This window comes from Aulostomus chinensis, chromosome 3 (assembly GCF_037954235.1).
Source record: "Aulostomus chinensis isolate RoL2024-O1b breed Wild chromosome 3, RoL_Achi_v1.0, whole genome shotgun sequence".
In the NCBI taxonomy this organism is placed as follows: domain Eukaryota; kingdom Metazoa; phylum Chordata; class Actinopteri; order Syngnathiformes; family Aulostomidae; genus Aulostomus; species Aulostomus chinensis.
Window position 1 is genome coordinate 28,671,536 of NC_141322.1, and position 20,002 is coordinate 28,691,537.

At 45.2% G+C, this 20,002-nt stretch overlaps 1 protein-coding gene and 1 long non-coding RNA gene across 6 annotated transcripts in view; one reads left to right on the top strand and one right to left on the bottom strand.

The window, feature by feature from the left end:
• LOC147268517 (plasma membrane calcium-transporting ATPase 1-like) overlaps positions 1–20,002 on the bottom strand; it is a 94,108-nt gene that overhangs the window by 35,376 nt on the left and 38,730 nt on the right. For 4 of the 5 annotated variants that reach the window (XM_086200154.1, XM_086200155.1, XM_086200156.1 and 1 more), the window contains exons 2-7: positions 19,297–19,719; positions 10,410–10,607; positions 10,015–10,272; positions 8,703–8,828; positions 7,947–8,072; positions 4,026–4,061 (exon numbers count right to left, since the gene is read on the bottom strand). In XM_086200154.1, coding sequence (XP_086056280.1) covers positions 4,026–4,061; positions 7,947–8,072; positions 8,703–8,828; positions 10,015–10,272; positions 10,410–10,607; positions 19,297–19,492 — 940 coding nt within the window. In that variant the 5' untranslated portion in view covers positions 19,493–19,719. The remainder of the gene's footprint in view (positions 1–4,025; positions 4,062–7,946; positions 8,073–8,702; positions 8,829–10,014; positions 10,273–10,409; positions 10,608–19,296; positions 19,720–20,002) is intronic. The other variant, XM_086200158.1, reaches the window with a different exon arrangement.
• LOC147268518 (uncharacterized) overlaps positions 16,328–20,002 on the top strand; it is a 32,524-nt gene continuing 28,849 nt past the window's right edge. Inside the window, exon 1 of the long non-coding RNA XR_015112178.1 lies at positions 16,328–16,381. This is a non-coding gene — a long non-coding RNA (uncharacterized LOC147268518). The remainder of the gene's footprint in view (positions 16,382–20,002) is intronic.

The following is a 20,002-nucleotide window of genomic DNA, read 5'->3' on the forward strand; positions in this document are numbered from 1 at the left end:
GACACTGAACGTGTCGTAAGAGTAATTCCTACACATTAAAGCCATCCTCTTCAGATGGGCCCGTGCTGGTACCCGCGGCCTCCTTGCTGCGAGGCAACAGTGCTCACCAATGAGAAACTGTTCTGCCCTTCTTATTTATAGAATAAGAAATCATGGGAGAAGTTCTCCCTCCTGCCAGTTCTCTCTTTCAAATATAAGACTGTGCAACCCCCCTCCTCCCCATCTCCATCCATAGTTAAGTTGGCTCTGGAAATCCATCAGAAGTATCTCCTTCCTGCAACCCGCCTCCTACTCATGGCCATCTGTTAATCCAGATGTTCCTGGTGACTCATCCAGGAAGCTCCACCTCCTTCTACTGGCTATACTCAGCCACCCTGAGTGACGAGAACCACCGGGATTTATTCTACCTCCTACGTTTGGTTTACATCGCTGTGATGAGGTCTAAGCGTCAAACTCTTCCAGTCGCCTGAAAGAGAGAGTTTACAAGAGGATCGCTCCAGCCATTTTGCCTCATAGCACCGCTGCGTCCTCCACCTGTACGCGTGGAGTTCACTAACTTGCTCCAGAACTCGACAGAAAACGAGATTCATCGAATCACCCTTCGATCAGTTCTGTCACTTCAGGGACCTGGGTATTCTGGTCAGAGAACCTGAAGCTCAGCAGTGTTAACAGCCTGTTTTTTTTTTTAGTTTTTAAATTTTTTACTCTTCTTTGTGATTTAAACACGCATAAAATGAAACAGGGCATCAGGGCATCGATCAAATACGACTGCTGCTGGAAATATTTAAGGTGACATCTCCCCTGAGACATTTCTGATGGAGACAAGTCATGAAAAATGAGCAACAAAAAGCGCTTGCATGAGGCCCAATGTCTCTACAAAAGAAAATGCGCCAAGATGAGCAACATCTTGTCCTCAAACACTGTTGATATTGTGTTCACAGGCAACATCAAATACTTGGGGAACACTATGAAAAGGCAGTATTTAATGTAGTGAAATGTATTTTTGTGCTCTTAACCCAAAACAATCGGGGCTTCGACAGGCTGATAATGAGAAGTTCCCCACAGAATAATTTCGTAAAAAAGGAACCCATTTCAAGACAGCTTGATGTTAGACATTGCATTGGGACATTCTGAGTGTGGGGATGGGTCTGTGTCAAACCAGGAAGCTGTGGGGCTTTATGCATGTGGTCCACTCCGAAGACAAGCCACGACAGAACACTAACTGACACAACTTTACACGAACAGGATTGAGACCCACTGACCAATCACAGAACTGTAAACAAGCGCAGCACTGAACCATGGGAAAACGCACGGCGGGCAGAAGGGAAAGGGGGTCTGACAATCAAAAAGAAAGCAAGTCAACAAATAGTGGACAAAATTAAAGAATCGGCCAAAGAACGAAGAACGACAGCGATGCAGAACCATGACAGAAAGACAGGAGGAGGTAGAGGAGGCTGCAGAGCTGTGGAGGCTGCAGGAGGCTTCAGCAAGAAAGTAAATCACAGAGAGGAGGGAAAGAGTCAAACAGTGATTACAAGACAACATGAAATCCTGAGCAACATCCTGCAAGGAGGCAACGGTGAGATGAATCAAAGGCCAAAAGAAAGAAACGACAGAATACACGAACAGAACCGACAACAGCCCACAAAAACTGCAAGGGTGCAACTCCAACACACACTGACAGCTTTGCTTCAGCCAAAGAACCTCATAGCTCACTACCGTTTGAATCTGTCGAGATCATCCTGTATATTTTAACAGTGTCTGCAGAAAGTCACACCAGTCACAATGGGATATATACATATACATAAATATATATGTGTGTGTGTGTGTTGAAATGTGTGATGACAAAAACTGAACACGTAACTTTCTAAACCCTCACAAAACTGGACGCACCTGCAGAAAGGTACATTTATGAGGTAGTACACCAAGTTTGTCCGGGTTAGATAACTGACAGCGTCACAAAGTAGATTGTGGCTTTTTCATGCCCCAAACCCCTTTCACCTCTGTGGTTGGACAAGCTGGATGAAAGTCATCACTATTCGTCCCCATAGCCTCGTAGTTGAATTGGCTGCCTGAGTTGTTCTGATAGCCTGAACGGTATCTCAACCGCACCTGAAAGGGCCTAAACACGCACTTTGTGCAAGTGCAAATCTGTGCACTGATCTGACACCGAATGCTTTATTTGCCCCGAAACGGAACTCTGCTGCCCCCAGCTTAGCTCGGTTATCGAATATTACGCGCAAGAAATCAACTCTTCACCATTCCGAAATGATCAGCCCACAAAGGAAGCGGTGTTGGGCTTCCACTGGTGTTTGAGGACAGTGAAGAACGATGGTTTGATACGTGGCAAAACGTCAGCAGTGGGTCGTTGCTTTACCGCATCTAGAACCCAATCAAAACCCATCAGTCAGAACTGTGCCAAGGTTGAAGTTCTGAGGGCGACTGTTGAATTTGATGCTAAAGCGAAGCTCTACGTTGACAGTTTAACGTGAGCCCGGTCGAACGATAGTGACGTATACACATACATTTTTAAAGATATATAAGTATTTATTTATTTAAGATATCGCTGTAACAAGAAGGTTAAAAATTACATCGTAACATAAACAACTGGGTTTTATTTCCTCTTGTAACTGCACACAATTATCTCCTTATTTATTGTCATCAACAGTGGAAGTTAAATTTTGGACCACTAGGGGGCAGAGGGGGCGTATCATAAGCTGACAGAAACACTGTCCTGATACAATATAACTTGCAAACAGCTGCCTGCTTAACAAGAGACAGCTGCCTGCTGCAGGGGCAAACACCCCCCCCCCCCTCCCCCAAAGCCCACTGACGATGTGACCTGCGACTGTCAGCAAATATGCAGTGAAACCAAAACTAGGGCCCAGAAGAAGCTAAAAGTCTCCACAGAACAGCAGAGCTGGAAGGAATCCTATGGGAGCTCGGGAAGTGACTGGAGGGATTTGTGCTGATTTGCTTGATATTATAGTGGAGTCTGTCCATGGGGTCCATGATTCCCACTAAAGTGGGACAGCTGTCCAAGTGCAGGGATCTTGTGTGTGTATTTGCATGGACATCAAGGAGCATTCTGTCTGCAGCAGATGCTCAAACCATGGGAGGTCGGGAAGAGGGGAACTGTGTGTGCATGGGTGTGTGTGTCTGTGTGTTGGGACAGGAAGTTGGACATGTGTCGAATCACATGGGACATGAAGGATGGTTTGGAGGATGACTCGATGACATCATAAGCACACGCGCGCGCGCACGCACACACGCACGCACGCACGCACGCACGCCACCATCGGTTGATCTAATATTCAAAGGCACTGAGGGGTGGGCTTGATGTCGACAGTGTCACACGTCAGGGAGACCTCATCGCTGACGTGTCACCGGCGGTCAACTGTGGAATTATGTTCCTGCGCACACTTGTTTCATATTAAGTACACATGTCGCTATCACACGAAGAAAAAAACAAACGCTTCTTGCGACTGGATCCCCAAAACTAAATGCTAATTAGTCAACTGTGCCTCATCCACAACAGCGCATCTCCAAGCCTGGCGAGAGGGACGCTCCAGTGACCTCCCCGATGTCCGTGACAGAGGTCGTGTCAAAGATGATCTCGGTAGGGTCTTGGTACACGAGACACACTCACAGACACGGGGGGAATACCAGTCACATGCAGGCAGGACTTTCTTTGTTCACGTAACAACACACTTTTAGCTTTAAACCAGTCCAGATGCACACTTAATGTTGATGCATGAACATAACTCCACAGTCTCCCCGTGAGGGTCGCCCTGCAACAGTTACCATGGCGACTGTGGACGCTGTGATAGACTGTACAAAGACTCGCAGGTTGAGAGTTGCACCCTTTGACAGGTAAAGCAAGGTGAGAGAACATCCCCCTTTTTACAGCAGAGAAAGAGAGAGAAATGGACAGGACACACCCCTCCTGCCTCTGGGTGGAGGAAGAGGAGGGGGTGAGAAACAGGGACGATGGAGGGACAGAGGGAGATGAATGGAGGGGTTACCTTTGTTGCGATTTTCGGGGGGTCCTTGTTTTTTACCTGTTCGGACAGAGAGAGAGGGCGGAATGCTGATAAATGGCTCAAAGGAAAAATAAGATCAAATCAAACTGAGGGAGAACACAAAGTTCAAACTGATAGAAACCCACAGGTGTTTGTGTGTTGTGTGTGTGTGTTGTCAGCAGGAATGGACCAATCAGGGGAGAGAGAGAGAGAGAGAGACTCAGAACGTCCTGCTGCGGACAGCCAGACACCACAATGTTTAATAGCAGGACTGATTAATTTGCTATGGTTCTTTGTAGCTCTGCCATGGAATTTGTATGTTCAGTATTTAGTGCATCTGTTTACCAAAAAAACCACTGAGACTAGTTTGTGTGTAGGATGAGCCTGGCAAGAACTCATTAACTTTCAGGGCAGGTCCAGGTTAGTTCCCCTTGTATGTTGCTGTTTTTTTTTAATTTTTAACATCACATGATTTAACATGATTTACGAAGGAGCCGCACTTTAGGATTGTGGGAAGTGTAGTAACCCTCTGTCACGTCACAAATACCATAGAGGGAGCGGATACCATCGTTTCACACCCTGAGCGAGTCGACCTTGGACCGTCACGAAATTATGGCTAATGATCAACTCCTCTCAGGAGAATATGAATGGGATTTTCGCCAAACAGTTGAGCTCGACACACGCACGTCCAAACGGTTGCTCTTGGTTCTTGTCAGCTCCACGTTGCATCGTGTGATCACGTATTGATCAGATAAGCGAGATGAAGTGATTTGCTTTTTTTCTTCAAGGGCGCGATGCTGTCATCTCGTGATGCAGCGCTTTGCTTTTGTTGTAAGAGGAGGTTTGGCAAGGTTAAAGCTGATAAAACACACATGCAAACACACGGCTCTTTGTTATTCAGCTGGTGGCTTGTGATTGATGACAAAGACCTGAAGTGCAGTGTGTGTGTGTTTCTGAACTGCAGTGTGTGTGTGTGTGTGTGTGTGTGTGTGTGTGTGTGTGTGTGTGTTCGGACATCCTGCCTGTAAGATAACCAAAGGGTGTGCCTGGTGTGCTTGAATGTGTGTGTGTGTGTGTGTGCATGTGTGTGCAGACGGGGGGGGCGGTGCAGTCATGTGTGATGGGAAAGTCTGCCGCACCAGAAACGGTGATGGGAGTCATGGCGCTTTGAAGGGAGGAATTTTATGGCTGCAGATTTGTTCCTCTGCTGTCGTTATCTTGGTCTCCGTTGTTGTTGGAGCGTTGCTATCAAACTTCCTCTTGCAACAGAGTCTGCTGTTCCGACAATTTTAATTTAGACTTGCAAATCCACTTTAATTGTTTGGGACCATCACATCACCACCTAGAATATAAGTGTGTGTGTGCGTGTGTGTGTGTGTGTGTGTGTGTGTGTGTGTGTGTGTGTGTGTGTGTGTGTGTTCGTGTGTGTGTGTGGATGCACTTCTTGTGCGGTTTCTAACCTTTCTGAGTTTTTTTTTTTTTTTTTTTTTAGGGTTAAAGCTGAATTTTAGTGTTTGGGTTACAGTTAAATCTGACAAGTGGAAAACACGAGCAATGGCACTGGTTTGCCTGTCAGATAGGTAACTAAAAGTTACCGATGGTTTTTGGTCTGGGAGCAATCGATTTGATTCTGAAATGAATATGGAACCAGACACGCGGCTGAAAACGTCACATGACCATGGCAGAGGCAGGCGTTCACTAAGTGATCTCTTGGATTACGGGGACTTGTTTTTTCCACCTGTAATTGAGACTAAAAGAAGCTTTAGACCAAACAGTAACCGGGCAACAACTCATTTGATCTGATGCAGTCTATGAGTTTGTCAACTGGGAGTGTTTTCCTCTCAGTTGTGGTTTGGTTTCACAGAGGAAAATCCAAGTGCACTGAAATGTTCGGCTCTCAACCATGTGGGGGACACACGGTTCACCGGTCAGACGCGTCTCGGGCTGGATCAAGAAAGTTCGTTGTGTATCTTCAATGTTTTCTCCTTCTTTATAAACTGCTACAGTTTTGGTGCTCTGCAGCATTCGAAAAAGCAAAGCTCACCTAAGCTACAGGGGTAATTTAAGCTAAAACCAGCAGAGTTCCACTGGTATTTGGGTCAGATCCAGTTAGTTTGCACTGTACCAGGAAGGATTGTTGTTAGGGGCTAGGAGCTTTTTTTAAAAATGGCAATGTTGTTGAAGTGCAGACACCTGCAGCCTTTTCCGCTGCGGTGACGCCTTGATCACAAGGTTCACCTCATTTGGGAACCCTTGTTTGTTTCGTTTCTTAAAATCAGTCAGCAGAGGCCAGAATTCTAAACTTTTGCGTCTCTCTCCACTGAGCTGGTACATTCAGCCAGTTCACGATGAATGCCTGACAAACTGAAACTTTAAACCGAGAAAACAAATGATCAGACAGAAACAAACTCAAAAAATAAGTCATGAGTAAAAGGGGGTTAGCATGATCACAAGCAAATCAAAAGTAATTGAGACCGACTACAGAAGCCTGTAGGTTTACATCAAACTGCTCTGTGATAGTACGTCTGGACTTGTTCTTTTGAAGCGTTCCACTTCAAAAGGCAACTGTATGCAAACAGCAAAAGGCATGTTTCGCATTTTCAACCAACGTTACATCATAGTCAAATCCATACCTCAGTATCGTGATCATTACCATAAATTACCAAGAATAAATGAGACCATAGTGTAGTGTTGGAGGTGAGCGAGCAAACACATCTTTGTATTTTGGTGTTTTGTTCTTTTTTAGAGTCTCTGTGGAGTCAAAAGTCCCAAGTGTGAACTCGCTGAAATGCTCACAATGATGCATTCATTTGAAAGTGTGTAAACTGCACAGTGACTTTCTGCTGCAGTGCAGGTTTTTTTTTCTAAACTGGTATTTATTCAGTTTCCAAAAGCAAAGGCTCCTCTTTAGTATCCATTAAAGTCCTTTTTTTTTTTTTTTTTTAGAAACAACTGCTCCTTTACTTCAGACAGAAGCAACCCCTCAACTTACACTCTCAGTTTTGCAGCAACTGTCGTATTTAATCAGCTTGAGCAACCATGGGAACTAATGTCACTTCCCATGAGCATATGTTGAAAATTCTCCCCCCAGTTGTGCTTCCAGCTGACCTGTTTGAAAACGTACAACGGCACTAAACGTGAAATAAACGGCTACATACAGAATGTGATTACGCAAGGATGTTCCTCTAAACAGTCGCTTTGGACAAAAGCGTCTGCTCAATGAAATTGTAGAATTGTAAACTCTGATAATGAATTGCCAGTTCCCTGATTTTGAACTGATTTTTCTGAGGTGACCCCTGTAAATAATGGTGTTGCTCACGACGCGCTAACTTGAGGCATCTTGCCTGTGAACAAAAGGCACGGCCTGCCAGGAACATGGCGTGACCTGACGACGTCTACACCTGTAAGGGACGAGGTGAGGTAAGTCACCACGCCTTTCCAAGAGTTTGAGGAATTCGGTGACTGAAAGGCCCGCAGTGGGAGTTTCTGTTGCTAGCTCAGACATAGAAATGAGCTTATTAATGTTTGCCAGGATAATTTCATCTGGTGTTTCTTGTGTTTAGCTGTTGCTCAGCGGATCACGGTGAAACGTCTAATTGTCGATGAAGTGGTACGTGGTCTCATTTATTCATCAATGATGCTTTGGTGCTCAGATTGAAGCTCGGTTCATATTGAAATGTCGCAGTTAGACCTTTCAAACAGCTCTGCTGATGTCAGCCAGGATGGGATGAACTCTTATGACATGGGAAACTTCATATCAACGCCAGCTCATAGAAACATGCAAATGTGTCCGATCTCTTCAAACACTGGAGTAGAAGTATTCGCAAGCTTCACACACTTACTGTCCCCTAACGACCTTTAACACTTTCGCGTAGCTCGTGTTTATAAGAGATGCGTGTGACTGGACTTCGTCTCATGTCTTACTTTTCTTGACCTTCTTCTCTTCGTCGTTCTCGCTGGCACCCAGCAGAGTAAAGATGATCCCTGTCTGAGAGTTGAGGCCGACGGCTGACACCACCATCCTGCCTGAGCCCTCCATCACATGGGTACCTGAGAGTTGAAAAAAAAAAAAAAAGAGGAGGAGTCAGGACCAAAGCTAAGGTTGGACTGTCAGTCTGCAAGTTTCTGCTCAGTTTACGTCAGCTGTATTACCTTTAGAAACAGTACTAAAGTAGTTTACCAAAACTACCAGCATGTTGAGTTCCTCAAGGATCGATTTTAGGGTTACTTCTCTTTCGTCTACTGTACTGTACACTACCCCCTGTGGCTGAAGCGGGCTTAAATTGAACGTTGCACCTGAAATCTTACTTTTATGAGGTTGTACCTATAAGTTGTATGTTGCATATTTGGGTTTGTGCCTGTAAAGTTTGTCTTCCACGTGAAATCCTCTGAATGTCTGCATGCAGTTTGCCGTTTGTGTTTTCAGCTCCAGGCTTGACAACGGAATTTCACAAGTTGCACAGCGGGTAAGCAGGTGCATGTACGCACATCCACGGATTTCTACGTGTTCTTTATTTCAAGCCACTACGGCACATGCAATTCGCTAGACGGTAAAGCAAAGCATCGTAGCGGGTTTGATACTTGAGAATTAATAGTCAGGTGTTTGTTTGAGGTTGATGAATCGCTGTGAATCTGAATCATTAGTGTTGGCCCGTCATGTGATTGTGCGCAGAATCTCACCTGACAGCAACATAGGGTCCTTCTCTAAAGACTTGCGGACGTGGTCGGACTCTCCGGTCAGAGAGCTCTCATCGATCTTCAGGTCGTTGCCTTGGATCAGAATCCCATCTGCAGGCAGCAGATCTCCTGCAGGGTCAGAGGTCGGTGGGTTATATTCCAATTAGTCACAGGATGTGAACAGGATCGTACCATTCCTGAATATCACTCATTCCACAAAACAGCTTCCGCGGATTTGGCTTCAGTCAGCTGACATACAGCTCACATTAACACTTGAGCCAAAGCCCTGAACCTGTAGTGCTGTCATCCTGATACCAAACACTGGAAAAACCTGAAAACGTTCCCTTCCAACTCACACAATACAAAGAGATTCTGGGGAGTATAAAGGGGCTTTCACACCTTCGGTCACTTTCTTTGGTCTGAGTCACAGGATGAGTTGCTAACTTTGCTGCGTTTTTTTTTTCTTTTTCTTCTTTTTTCTTTTTTTGAGGCCTGGTTTGTGTTCATGTGTCAAGTGAACTAACATTATTAAACAACTGACACTGTGTCGTGCGACTTGTTCATCTACCGGACAGAAAAACCTGCGAGGGAAAATGACTCAAGCTCAGCGACGTGGACAACAGCAGCATATTGCCATTGCTCCTGCAGCTTTAATTATTACATGATATGAGTCGGATTAAACCGCAAAAAGATGAACAAGACAGAAGGGATTGGCATAATTAAAGACCGTAGTGCTGATTAGCGCAGATGTTACTGGCTCTTTAATCTATACTTTCTCACGTTTTGGAGAGTCCTAATTAATTGTAGCACTGCAGCCTCTCTTCTTTTCTCTGCGTTGGGGCGGACCTCCTCAGTCCCTCCTCTCACCAGCTGCAGCCTCTGTTTTTGACCCTCAATGCACTGGGCTTTAGTTTGCTCTCTATATCAACTCCTATATAAAGTCTGATTATATTCTAATGTGAAGCAAACCGAGGTTTGGCTCACTTGCTAAATGACGGTGTCCTGAATTTCTAGAAGGACCGTACACTGATTATTTGATGCGCTGCTGGTCTGGACAGTTGTCAGGGTGGTTTCACTTCAGTAATTTTGGTTTGGACGGCTTCTTTCATTTTATTTTCATTTTACTGACGTGCTTCTTTTGTATACAACTGGATATAAACACATATATTCGATTTCATATCATCAAGCACATTTTAAATTGTGTTTCATGAAAGAAAAAAAAAAATCCAGTCCCACACGGGAAAAAAAAAGAATAATCGTTCAGTCTCAATAAAGTTTGTGCAATTGGATATTTCTGGTATCTCAAGCGATGTACCGTATTTGATCTGAGCGATGTCTCCCACCACGATCTCAGCCACAGGGATCTGGATGACCTGGCCTTTGCGGATGACAGTGAACTTCTGTTCCTGCTCAATGCGACTCTGAAGCCCGCGAAACTGCTTCTCCTTGGACCAGTCGTTGAAGGCGGTCACCAGCACCACGATGATGACTGAGAATAGGATGGCGGCGCCCTCGATCCAGCCGGCCTGGGCCTCGCCCTCGTCCTCCACGCCGCCGGCAACCTGGCCACATTCTGCAAGAGAATGACAATGTGTCCAGGTCCAGTTTTCACCAAATAAAAAGTGCGAACAGATCAGGACGACTTTGTGAGGTGAAGTCTAAAAATACTGGAATAATTTCAGTGGAAAAGGAGACGTCCAGCAGACCGACCTTCCCTCTCTCCCCCTGGTGGATGGTAGAAGGACAAGCCCAGCGAAATGATGGCTGCGATTTCTAAGATGATAAGCGTGACGTCCTGCAGAGCCTCCCACACCAGCTGCAGGAAGGTCTTGGGTTTTTTGGGGGGGATGAAGTTCCTTCCAAAGGCCGTGTGACGTTTCTCCAGATCGACAGGGTTACCAGACAGACCTGCAACCACCAACCCCACATGTTATTACATCATCATACAGGAATTCGGATCACTTTTCTGGATAGTCTTTGATCTGGAAACACAAGAAAGGACATTCAATGCTCTTTGTGGTCACAATGAAGGGAATCAAGGAAGGTAACTGAAGTCAGTCTATTGTCAATAATACAGGGTGAACTGAACTAAAAGATGTTCCTGAGCAACAGTGAGGAAATGTTAAAGTCAAGACTTTGCAGATGTCTGTAGACAGCAGTCGGTGCTGTTGCTGCTGCGGCCTCCCTGAATATTTGGATACATCATAAAAAAACCTTTTTTTTTCGACCCTCCAGAGTTTGTTTTTTTTGTTTTGTTTTTTTTTCTAGTAAGAGGACTAATGAGTTGATTAGGATGATAAATCAATTCCCCAGAATAACTGCATGTAAGAGAAATATTGTCTTCCCAGCATTGCTCCTGTCATTCACTCCGCGCCCCCTCGACAGGTTGGACCCTCGAGTTGGAAACCATTCGCATGTGTTGGTGACGAGTCTCCGGCTGCCTCAGCTGACCTGAATGGTTCAGCACACCTCCACCCACCCCGCTGTCCACCTCCGACTGAACACACAATCTGTTGCTCCACCAGTGCCAACCTGTCCTACGTCAATACAGCTCAATAAAGAGGATCCTTGTGGAAAAAAAAACTCATTGGGAAATCAAAATGAAACAGGAAAGAGGTGGGCAGGAGCATCTATCATGAAGTGAACTCTCTTTTTTTTTTCATCAACATAAGATATTTACGGAGCTACTTGGAATAAAATGTTTTATTACACGGTGATGTCAGTTGTTGAAAAGTTATAAATCTGGAATGCTAGTGAAGATGCAATCAAGCAAGTTTGTTGTCAACTGATTAAACAAAAATATGGGAGGAGAGAGGTTTCGTGAATTCCAAAGTTTTTTGCTGATTTTTCTCTATTTTTCGGAGGAAATCCACGCTCCCTTCATTTTCTCAGATCGATCAAGAGTAAAAACACAAATATCAGTTGCAGGCCCCCCCCCCCCCCCCAAAATAATGAGCCACAACAACAAAAGTGAAATCCGAAGATTGTGAATCATGAAAAAAACAAACAAAGAAAAAACAAATCTGTGGCAAAGCACGGCCAAAAATGACCTCACGTCTGCGACTAATCGATTATTTCTGTTCACTGAAGAATCAACCTGAGGTTTCTCTTCCTGTCCGTCTCCAGAGCCATCAGCTAAAAGAATATCCGTGAGCCAGTGATTGCAGAACTCTGACCGCCATCTTCCAGCAGTGACTCATATTTGACTGCTCATATAGAAGCAGTATTTTTAGCCAAACCTGAAAGTCTCTGACTTCCTCTGCATGGCTGTGTGGGAAGCAACGAAGCTGCTGTGAATTCTTGGTGGACTTGGGAGACGTGCCGTGGAACGTGATCTGGATGTCAGGGGACCAGGCTCCCGTGATTTTGCACGGAGGAGGACTTCAGCATGTCGCATGAACTGGAGCTCAGACGTGTTTCTATAGAAGTATTTTTATTATTGGCCTCTTACTCCTTCTCTGATCATTCCCTGCACACAGATTAAAAGAGGAGCCCCTCCCTTCTTCTTCCACTTTCGTGTGTCATATGTCTCTTTTCTCTGGGTACAATGAGTCAGTCAGGCTATGAAACTATTTGAGGTGATAGGAGATCAGATTAAGTGAGCTGAGATGCGACAAAATGTGTGAGCTGGGAATAAACGAGCAGAGACGAGAAGCAAAAAAGTCAAATGAGGCTAGATAGCGTGATAAAAGATGTGGAAGTGTAAAACGAGATAACCAAGATAATATTTAAAGAGAAAATAACCCCCCCTGGTCAGAGTCTAACTCCACCCAATGCATAATTTGGAAAAGTGCGAAAAGTCGGATGCTGTGCTGGGAGAGGAAGTGAGGCGTAGAGGAAAGGTGCAGGATGACCTGGAGAGCAACACAGAGTGACTTTTTGGAGATGGAGGACTTTTCCCCTCCAGTATGGGGTGAGTCAGACGTTTGAGCTGTTAGTGGCAGCTCCAAAAACATGCTGTCCCCACTCCCTGCGCGATATATCTCTTTTTCTTTTCCATTACTGTGAACAGTCCGTTCATCTTCCAGGAGAGGCGGAGGGATGGGTGGAAGTGCTCGCTCCATCGGTGCCTGAGGCGTGATGTCCAAAAAGGCAAAATGCAGGAGAGCTCAGCAGCAGCTGCCGCTGAGCGAAGCGAAATGCAAAAGCTAGCAAAGGCAATAGTTGCCTCCCGTGGACGACGGCTCTCCACCAGAAGACACTTGAAAATTAGTGCTCAACTGTGATTAGAGGAGTGAGTTCTGAGGGCGGAGCCAATAAGTTAAGTTTGTTTGTGTGTGTGTGTGTGTGTGTGTGTGTGTTATCGGACATGAAATATGACAGCATATGTCATGAGAATGGGACGGATGATGCGTACACACCATAGGGTAACAGTGACCTTAACCTTTGACCACCGATATCTGTTCACTTCCTCCTTCAGGATGTTCATGCCAAATGTGAAGAAACTCACCGAAGTCCTCCACCAAGCGTCGTGAGAATCAGCCCTGGAGCTTTTGTGTCATTCTACTGACATCAGACACACGTGAGTGGAGCTATAACCTCCCTGGCAGAGGTCAAAAGCACCGGTACAGCTTCACGTTTGTCTAAGTAAACATCTTCAGCAGATCAGTGACTCAGAGGACACCACTGCTGCCTCGCAGCAAGTTGGCTCCGGGTTTGAATCTCTCAGATCCTTTCTGTGTCCAGGCACGTCCACGACCTCCCTGGTAGGAAGACCTAGAGGACGTCGGCGGTGCTGCACTGCTGACAAGTCGACGCAGAGGATTCATTTCCATGTTTATGTGCAAAGACGATTATACCTTTCTTCTTTTTTTTTCTTCTCTTGAGCACAGAAGGATTTTTTAAAAATACACCAGTTGTCAAATTCCTTGCTTTTATCGCACTCAAAATTTGGTGACATCATTTTGAAGATGGTGATTGATACTGAAAGCTCCAGCCACATTAAAATAAAGGAAAACAGGATCACACAGTGCCGTTACTGCCGTTTGATCAGAAAGAGTTCTTTTGTTGTTGGTTTTTTTTTTTTGTTTTGTTTTTTTTTTTATTCACTGACGGTGGGTTTCATCTGGTGCCTGGTGTTGGCTCTCGTTAGTCAACGTCCCTGCGGAGGTGCAGATTAAAGCAGCGAGATGATGTTCCAGAAACAACTGAGCAGTTTACCGCCTCGCCTGTCACAGATGTTTATGAATTCAACTTCCAGCACAAATGGACTTCATTGGTCCAAAATGAGGAAGCTTTCAATTTGCAGCTTTATCGGGAAACCGTTATCCCTATCAGTCATTCTCCCACTCCAGCGCATCACCGTGTCATGTTGACGTTGAGGGTCAGACTTTTTAATGTCCACCGTAAAGCTTGCGTCAGCCCCACTTCCTGTTTCCTTTATCATCTTTTTTTTAATTCCTCCGCAGGCTTTGTATTTGGCTCCATCATTTCTCTCATGCAGCTGAATCCTTTATTTATTCACTGCTGTCCCAGAAATGACATGTTCAGACGCTTCAGCTTCTGTGTTTGCACCCACATGAAGACGCAAGTTGGGAAAAATGTTTACCAAATCTGTGGTGAATCAGCCTAAAAGGTGCAGACGTGCACAAATAAGTCATCTATCACCAAATGAGGAAGCGGCGTTGAGCCAGCGGCACACTTCCGAAAGCCCTTGTAGGAGCAGATCTTACTGACTGCACTAACTGGGTGACGGTGGCAGAGGTTGTGCTGCCGTATGAAGATAATGCGAACCAACACTTCCTTCTGTCGCAGCCTCACCTTTAAAGCTCTTGACTGACAGAACCTGAGCTGACCTTTGTGATGAAACGGTCCCAGGAAACGCGACGTATTTGTCAGTGAGCTCCGAGCGCCATCGTTCATGACAAATGTGTCTACAAAACAAGACGACGGTCCTTTTCAGCGTTTTATGACAGCGGATCAGTTTGAAATATTGCAGGGGTAATGGCACCAGAAGGAGCAGCCACAGCGAGCTGTTAGATGAAGAGCTGGAGGCAACAGTCAGCAACTTCATCTTCTCAGCGAGGTAATCCACTCCTCTCACTGCGCCCTGCTGATTCACACTCTCACGTCGTGTGCAGCATAAAATCGCATCACAGTTGCCCACAGAATGATGGAAGAAGGCCAGTTAATGCCTGAATTTTTTATCATAGTGGTTTGTTTCACTGCCCCCAGTAGCTAAAAGTTGCCCAACCAACTCAGACTGAAAACTCTCTTAAACATGAAAACTTCAGCCTGGGTGGCGTGCAAAAAAATCGAAATGAACGAAAGTCTAATTCCTTTGAATACTGATCAAATTTGGCACGGCGCCTCGTCCGTGTCACCAGTAGAAACCCACATGAACACGTCTCACGTGTTTACAGCCTCTGAAAGCTAAATGTCCTCAACTATGTGCAGGTTTTTGCAGCATTATATAAGTTTCCTGGCTAAAACAAAGACAAGATGGATGAAGGTTGCTTCATCCTCAGAATCAGTACACAGGAGACAAACCTGCCGGTAATACAGACACACTCATCATTTGCTGCAGAAGGATGAGATGTCTGAGCCCTCCTGTGTCTGGGGGCCAAGGCTTTTTTTTTATTATTTTTTTATTTTTTTTTAACAACAGACACCCTTTCTGTTATGAAATATATGGCTATGTGTCATATATTACAAAATGAATTACTCAGCGACTTTAATTTTGGAAAGTCTGGAGAGAAGATCTCAGGGGGTGAGAGCGACTCCAAACAAGAGACGCTGTTACTGGTGTTTATCCTAAGTGATTTAAAACGCTGCTCAAGAGAAAGAGGAGCGTTGCATGTCTTGGTGTTTTTCTCCTTGTTGCTGATCGCTCAGAGGAGCATTCTGCTTGAACTGGCAGAGACATGGATGACCCGAGGCTGTGTGTGTGTGTGTGTGTGTGTGTGTGTGTGTGTTACAGTAAATGAGACTCAGGTCACGCAGCTCGAGCTGAATGTCAGATTGGTTACCGACTTCTCACACCACAGAGGCCCGAAAGGTCCAACACGCCAGGAGGCCAGCAAAAATAATCTGAACCTTCATGCACGTCTTCTACTCCTACTACTACTACTATTCCTACTCCTCCTCCTCCTCCTACTACTACTACTACTACGACAGGTGACCATATCACCAAATATTTATGAAATATTATGCTTGATTAATTGTGTTCATATTCCTACCTTATCCACTGATGTTCTGACTTATTGATGCGATGTGAGAATGAGTGGATGCTTGAGGTGACCGGAAATGCATTCACCTGTGGGACTGAAATTTGTCCCCGTGGTAGCCCCGTAGTTTGCTTGCACGCAGGGAATGAGTTTGAAGGTAGCTGGCAGGCGCTCGCGTCTGGGTGTCTACTCTTTAGCCTGCGTGTGACTCGGATTGAACTTTGTTTGAATTACACGAGAACCCTTCTTATGAGTGGAGAAATGTCTATCGGCTCGTAGAGCGCAGCGAGGTATGACCATGGGTTGCTTTCTTTTGTTCTGATGATACTGTGATTTCATGGCTGCGTAATTCGAGTAATTTGATATCTATATTTAGTGTGTAAATCAGTACAGTGTGAACCGAGTGAAATGTTCGAATTTGTTTCAACGCAGTTTTCACGGTGCTGTGGTGAAGACGACTCTGCGAACGAAATGAAGACACCCATGCGGATCCAAGAGCTGCGACACGCTGGAGTGGTGAGAAACACACATTCGCCAGCTCCTGACATTCTCATTTGGAAAAAAGTTTATTCTCAATCCTCGAGGTTTATTTGAAGACTCTTTTTACCTGAAGGAATAAAAGACATGACACCAAGACAAAGGAAATCATTTCCTGTCATCTGTCACGGTGACAGAACCTGCTGCTGCTTATTAGCATTTTCCTAAAATAGTTGTTTATTTTTAGGTCTCCTCGCGAAGCTCTTAGTAACCCAGGTTGAGAAGAAGTTTACGTCTGCTGTATAATATCTGATGTCAGACTCGGAGCTTGTGTATCACTGCAACATGAAATACTCTGATGGTCTTCTCGTCATTGTTCAAAATCTCAATCAATGGCCTCCAGAGAGGCAGCCGATGGATTTATCAATACACATTACCCAGCAGGACAAACAGCCATGCTGAGACGCGCGTGTGCGATTTAGGAAGTGTGTGAAATCAGGTTTAAGCGGCTCGATGTCCCGTGAGTGACTTATTTTACAAAATGAAAGCGTGTCTCACTGTCGCGGGCAGAACAGCCAGCATCTCGGCTCAAGCTCGGCACAGGACCACATTTACGCAAGTCAACGACTGAAGCCGTCATTTATGCCTGGATGTACTTTGAAAAGTATTAGAAATGCCTCCTTTCCTTCATGTGGATCCACAGTAAATCTTTTTAGGAGAAATTAAGGTAAATGTTAAATTAAAATTTGCTGCGCGCTGAGATTTTTCTTGTCTTTGAAACCTCTCCGTCAGGCTGCGATTGTTTGAAAGTTCAACCGATCTGAACAAATGAACCTTTAAACAAGTGAAAATGTTCCTGGTGGATCTGTAGGAGTTGAAGAAGACTTTTCAAAAGAGTCCATGAGCTCATTGGTGAATTTTCACTGAGGCAATAACTCAAGTAAGTAGGCCTTTAAGAAAAAAAGAAAAAGAAATCTCTCAAATAATTGGACTTCTTCTGCAACCACAGGAGTCGCCCCCTGCTGGCCATTAATGCAGATTTACGGTACTTCTGCATTTGCTTCATTGGCCTGAGCAGAACGCTCTGCCCGTTCAGTGCAGACTGTAAAAAAACATAATTAATTTGTGTTGTGGAAAGTGGAGATTCTGCTGACTCATACTGGGGTACAGGTTTATGACCATTTATGAAAACATCCACGATGACACTAGTTAACCACCAGCCCATCACCGCGTTTGTGAGCGTGCTCAATCTTGCACACAGGTTTGCAACAAATTGTTCCCTCCCTCCTTCCCTCACCGCGTCAAAAATATAATCACACTTTCTTCATTAAAGTGAGTAATTTCTTGCGTGGAGGACGCGACTACAGCTGTCCTCTGATTACTAAATGGAACAGAGCAATGATCTATGGAGCCATTAGGGGAACGGGCTGGAACTAATTTCAATCCTGGAATGGACCGACGGCTGCAAACACACACACACACACACAGACAGCGAGGGATCAAAGGATGATAGAGGGTGGAAGAAATAACAAACAGCAGCATGTCGGCCATTTTCTGGCATCAGACGAAGCTCTGAGTGAAATCCAAACAGATCACCTTTCAGCACAAAATAAGGATTGTGTCTCCTCTGACAAGACACGTTCCCTCTTTGTAGGATTTGTGTGTTCCACGGCTCACACCTGTCACCTCCTCATCTGTGAATGTCTGAGCAGAGGCTGAATTCAAGTGAGAACCTCTGAGTACAATGTGAATAATCCAAGTGATTCATTGATGTTATTAGTCAGTTGTTACCAGTTTATTGTTATGTTTTGATACCTCGCCTAGAATTAGCAGTAGTATTATAGATTCATATACATTCGCCTGGTCCGAATGATGTGGACCTCACACAGAACACAACAACACTGTGATCGCTAAGTAACCCATTAAGGAAGGTGCTATCTGAAGGGCGGAGCCTCCTGGACTGCAGTGGAGTAGGCGGAACCGGGTCGCAGTTTGGATCACAACAGTTTTAGCTCTGTTGTCCTCGACTTCCGTGGCAGTCTGGTTTGGAGTGAGGTCATTTCAAGATCGGACTGTGAAGAGCCTGCAATGTTGTCATCTAGTGTTTCTCCGTGTGCAGTGATGCAGTAAAATGCGATTTGTCTGTAAATTGTCAGACTAATTCATAGTTGATTAAATTCCGAGGAACCAGCGGTCGCGCAGTGAACTGGGGGCTTTTGGGGACCCCTGTGGGTCTGGTGGCTTCACGACAGTTGAGAGACACTTGACAATGATTCGACTGGATGAGATTCCAATCAGCTGCTCCCCGACCATTATTTAAATTATATGTGTTGATACTGATTAATATCGATCCAAACAAGTGGTTCCCAACCCTTGGACAGCAGACCAGTGTCCGGTCCAGAAAAAGGTTGACAGGTGATTAGCCCGTTGGCTATATTTGTAGTAATAACATTGAGCAGACACACTGCGCCCCTGCTGCCTCTCCGCTCACCGCTCCCTAACACACTCACAAGAGAGTATTGATCTTGAACTAAAGTGGGTCGTCGGCATGCGAAATCAGTCGCCACCAAGTCAAAACATCAATAGTTTGACAGAGCTGCATAGTTTCTCCAGAGCAGGCGGTGGAATAATGAACCCCAACACCCAAAAAAATAAAGCCTCTGACGTTTAAGTGTGCTGGCTAAAAACTAAATTGACTTCAAATACGTTTCTCTTGAATGTTTCGTGAATTTGACATCAACTCTGAGAGCAAGAGAGGATGAGACTTGGCACAATATCGGATTTTTTTGCCCCCCCCTGATATTCAGTACGCCAATATTTTATAACCGACGATCGCCGATATTCACTGATGCCGATGAGGCTTCTATGAAAACAAGTTTACGCAGTGCTGATATCTTGTACCCACAAAAAAACACGTCTATGTTGTCATCCGTCGAGCGTTTTGGACGTCTTACCTTCTATAGGTGATGTTTTCAAGCGACGGCAGATGCCCTGCACATCTCCATATGTGTCCCGGATTTTATTGACAGCCTCGCCACTACGCAGCTCCATCAGGCCCCTCAGGTCCGTCATGGTCACCCCAAAGTCGCCATCGTGGTTGCCGTCGGCGACAGAATTCCCCGGAGGGTGGTCCACCGTATTGTTGGCCATGGCGCTCCTCTTCACAAAAGTGTTTTGTTTTTGTTTTTGTGAGTGTCTTCAATAAACGGTTCTTAATGCCGGACTGGGTTGTCAGTTCACAGGAATTGTGGGCGATGTAGTCGTCCCAGGAGGCAGGAGGAGGAGACGAGCTGTGAGGTTAACTCCTGTCCTGGTAGGGCATGCTCCTCTTGGCTAACATGGAAATGGAGGAGTAAACATGATCTGCCAGCGTCACTCTGCAAAGAAACAGAAACAGGAAACATAATTTTAGTAGAATAAGATCAAGGCAGGAAACTGGGCCCACAGCAGACAAACATCATCAGTGGCAGACAGATCATCAGCTGATCGTTTCAGGACTCTCTGCTTTAATAATAAATAACACAGACACTAATTGGGCCAATTAGAGAAGTTTCTCAACTCGATTATTAAAGAAGTCCCTTGAATCGCTGAGGTTGTTATAGTTTAAACCGATTATCAGTCCTCACTGCTCCTCTGAGAAACACGCCGGCTTGTTTGTGG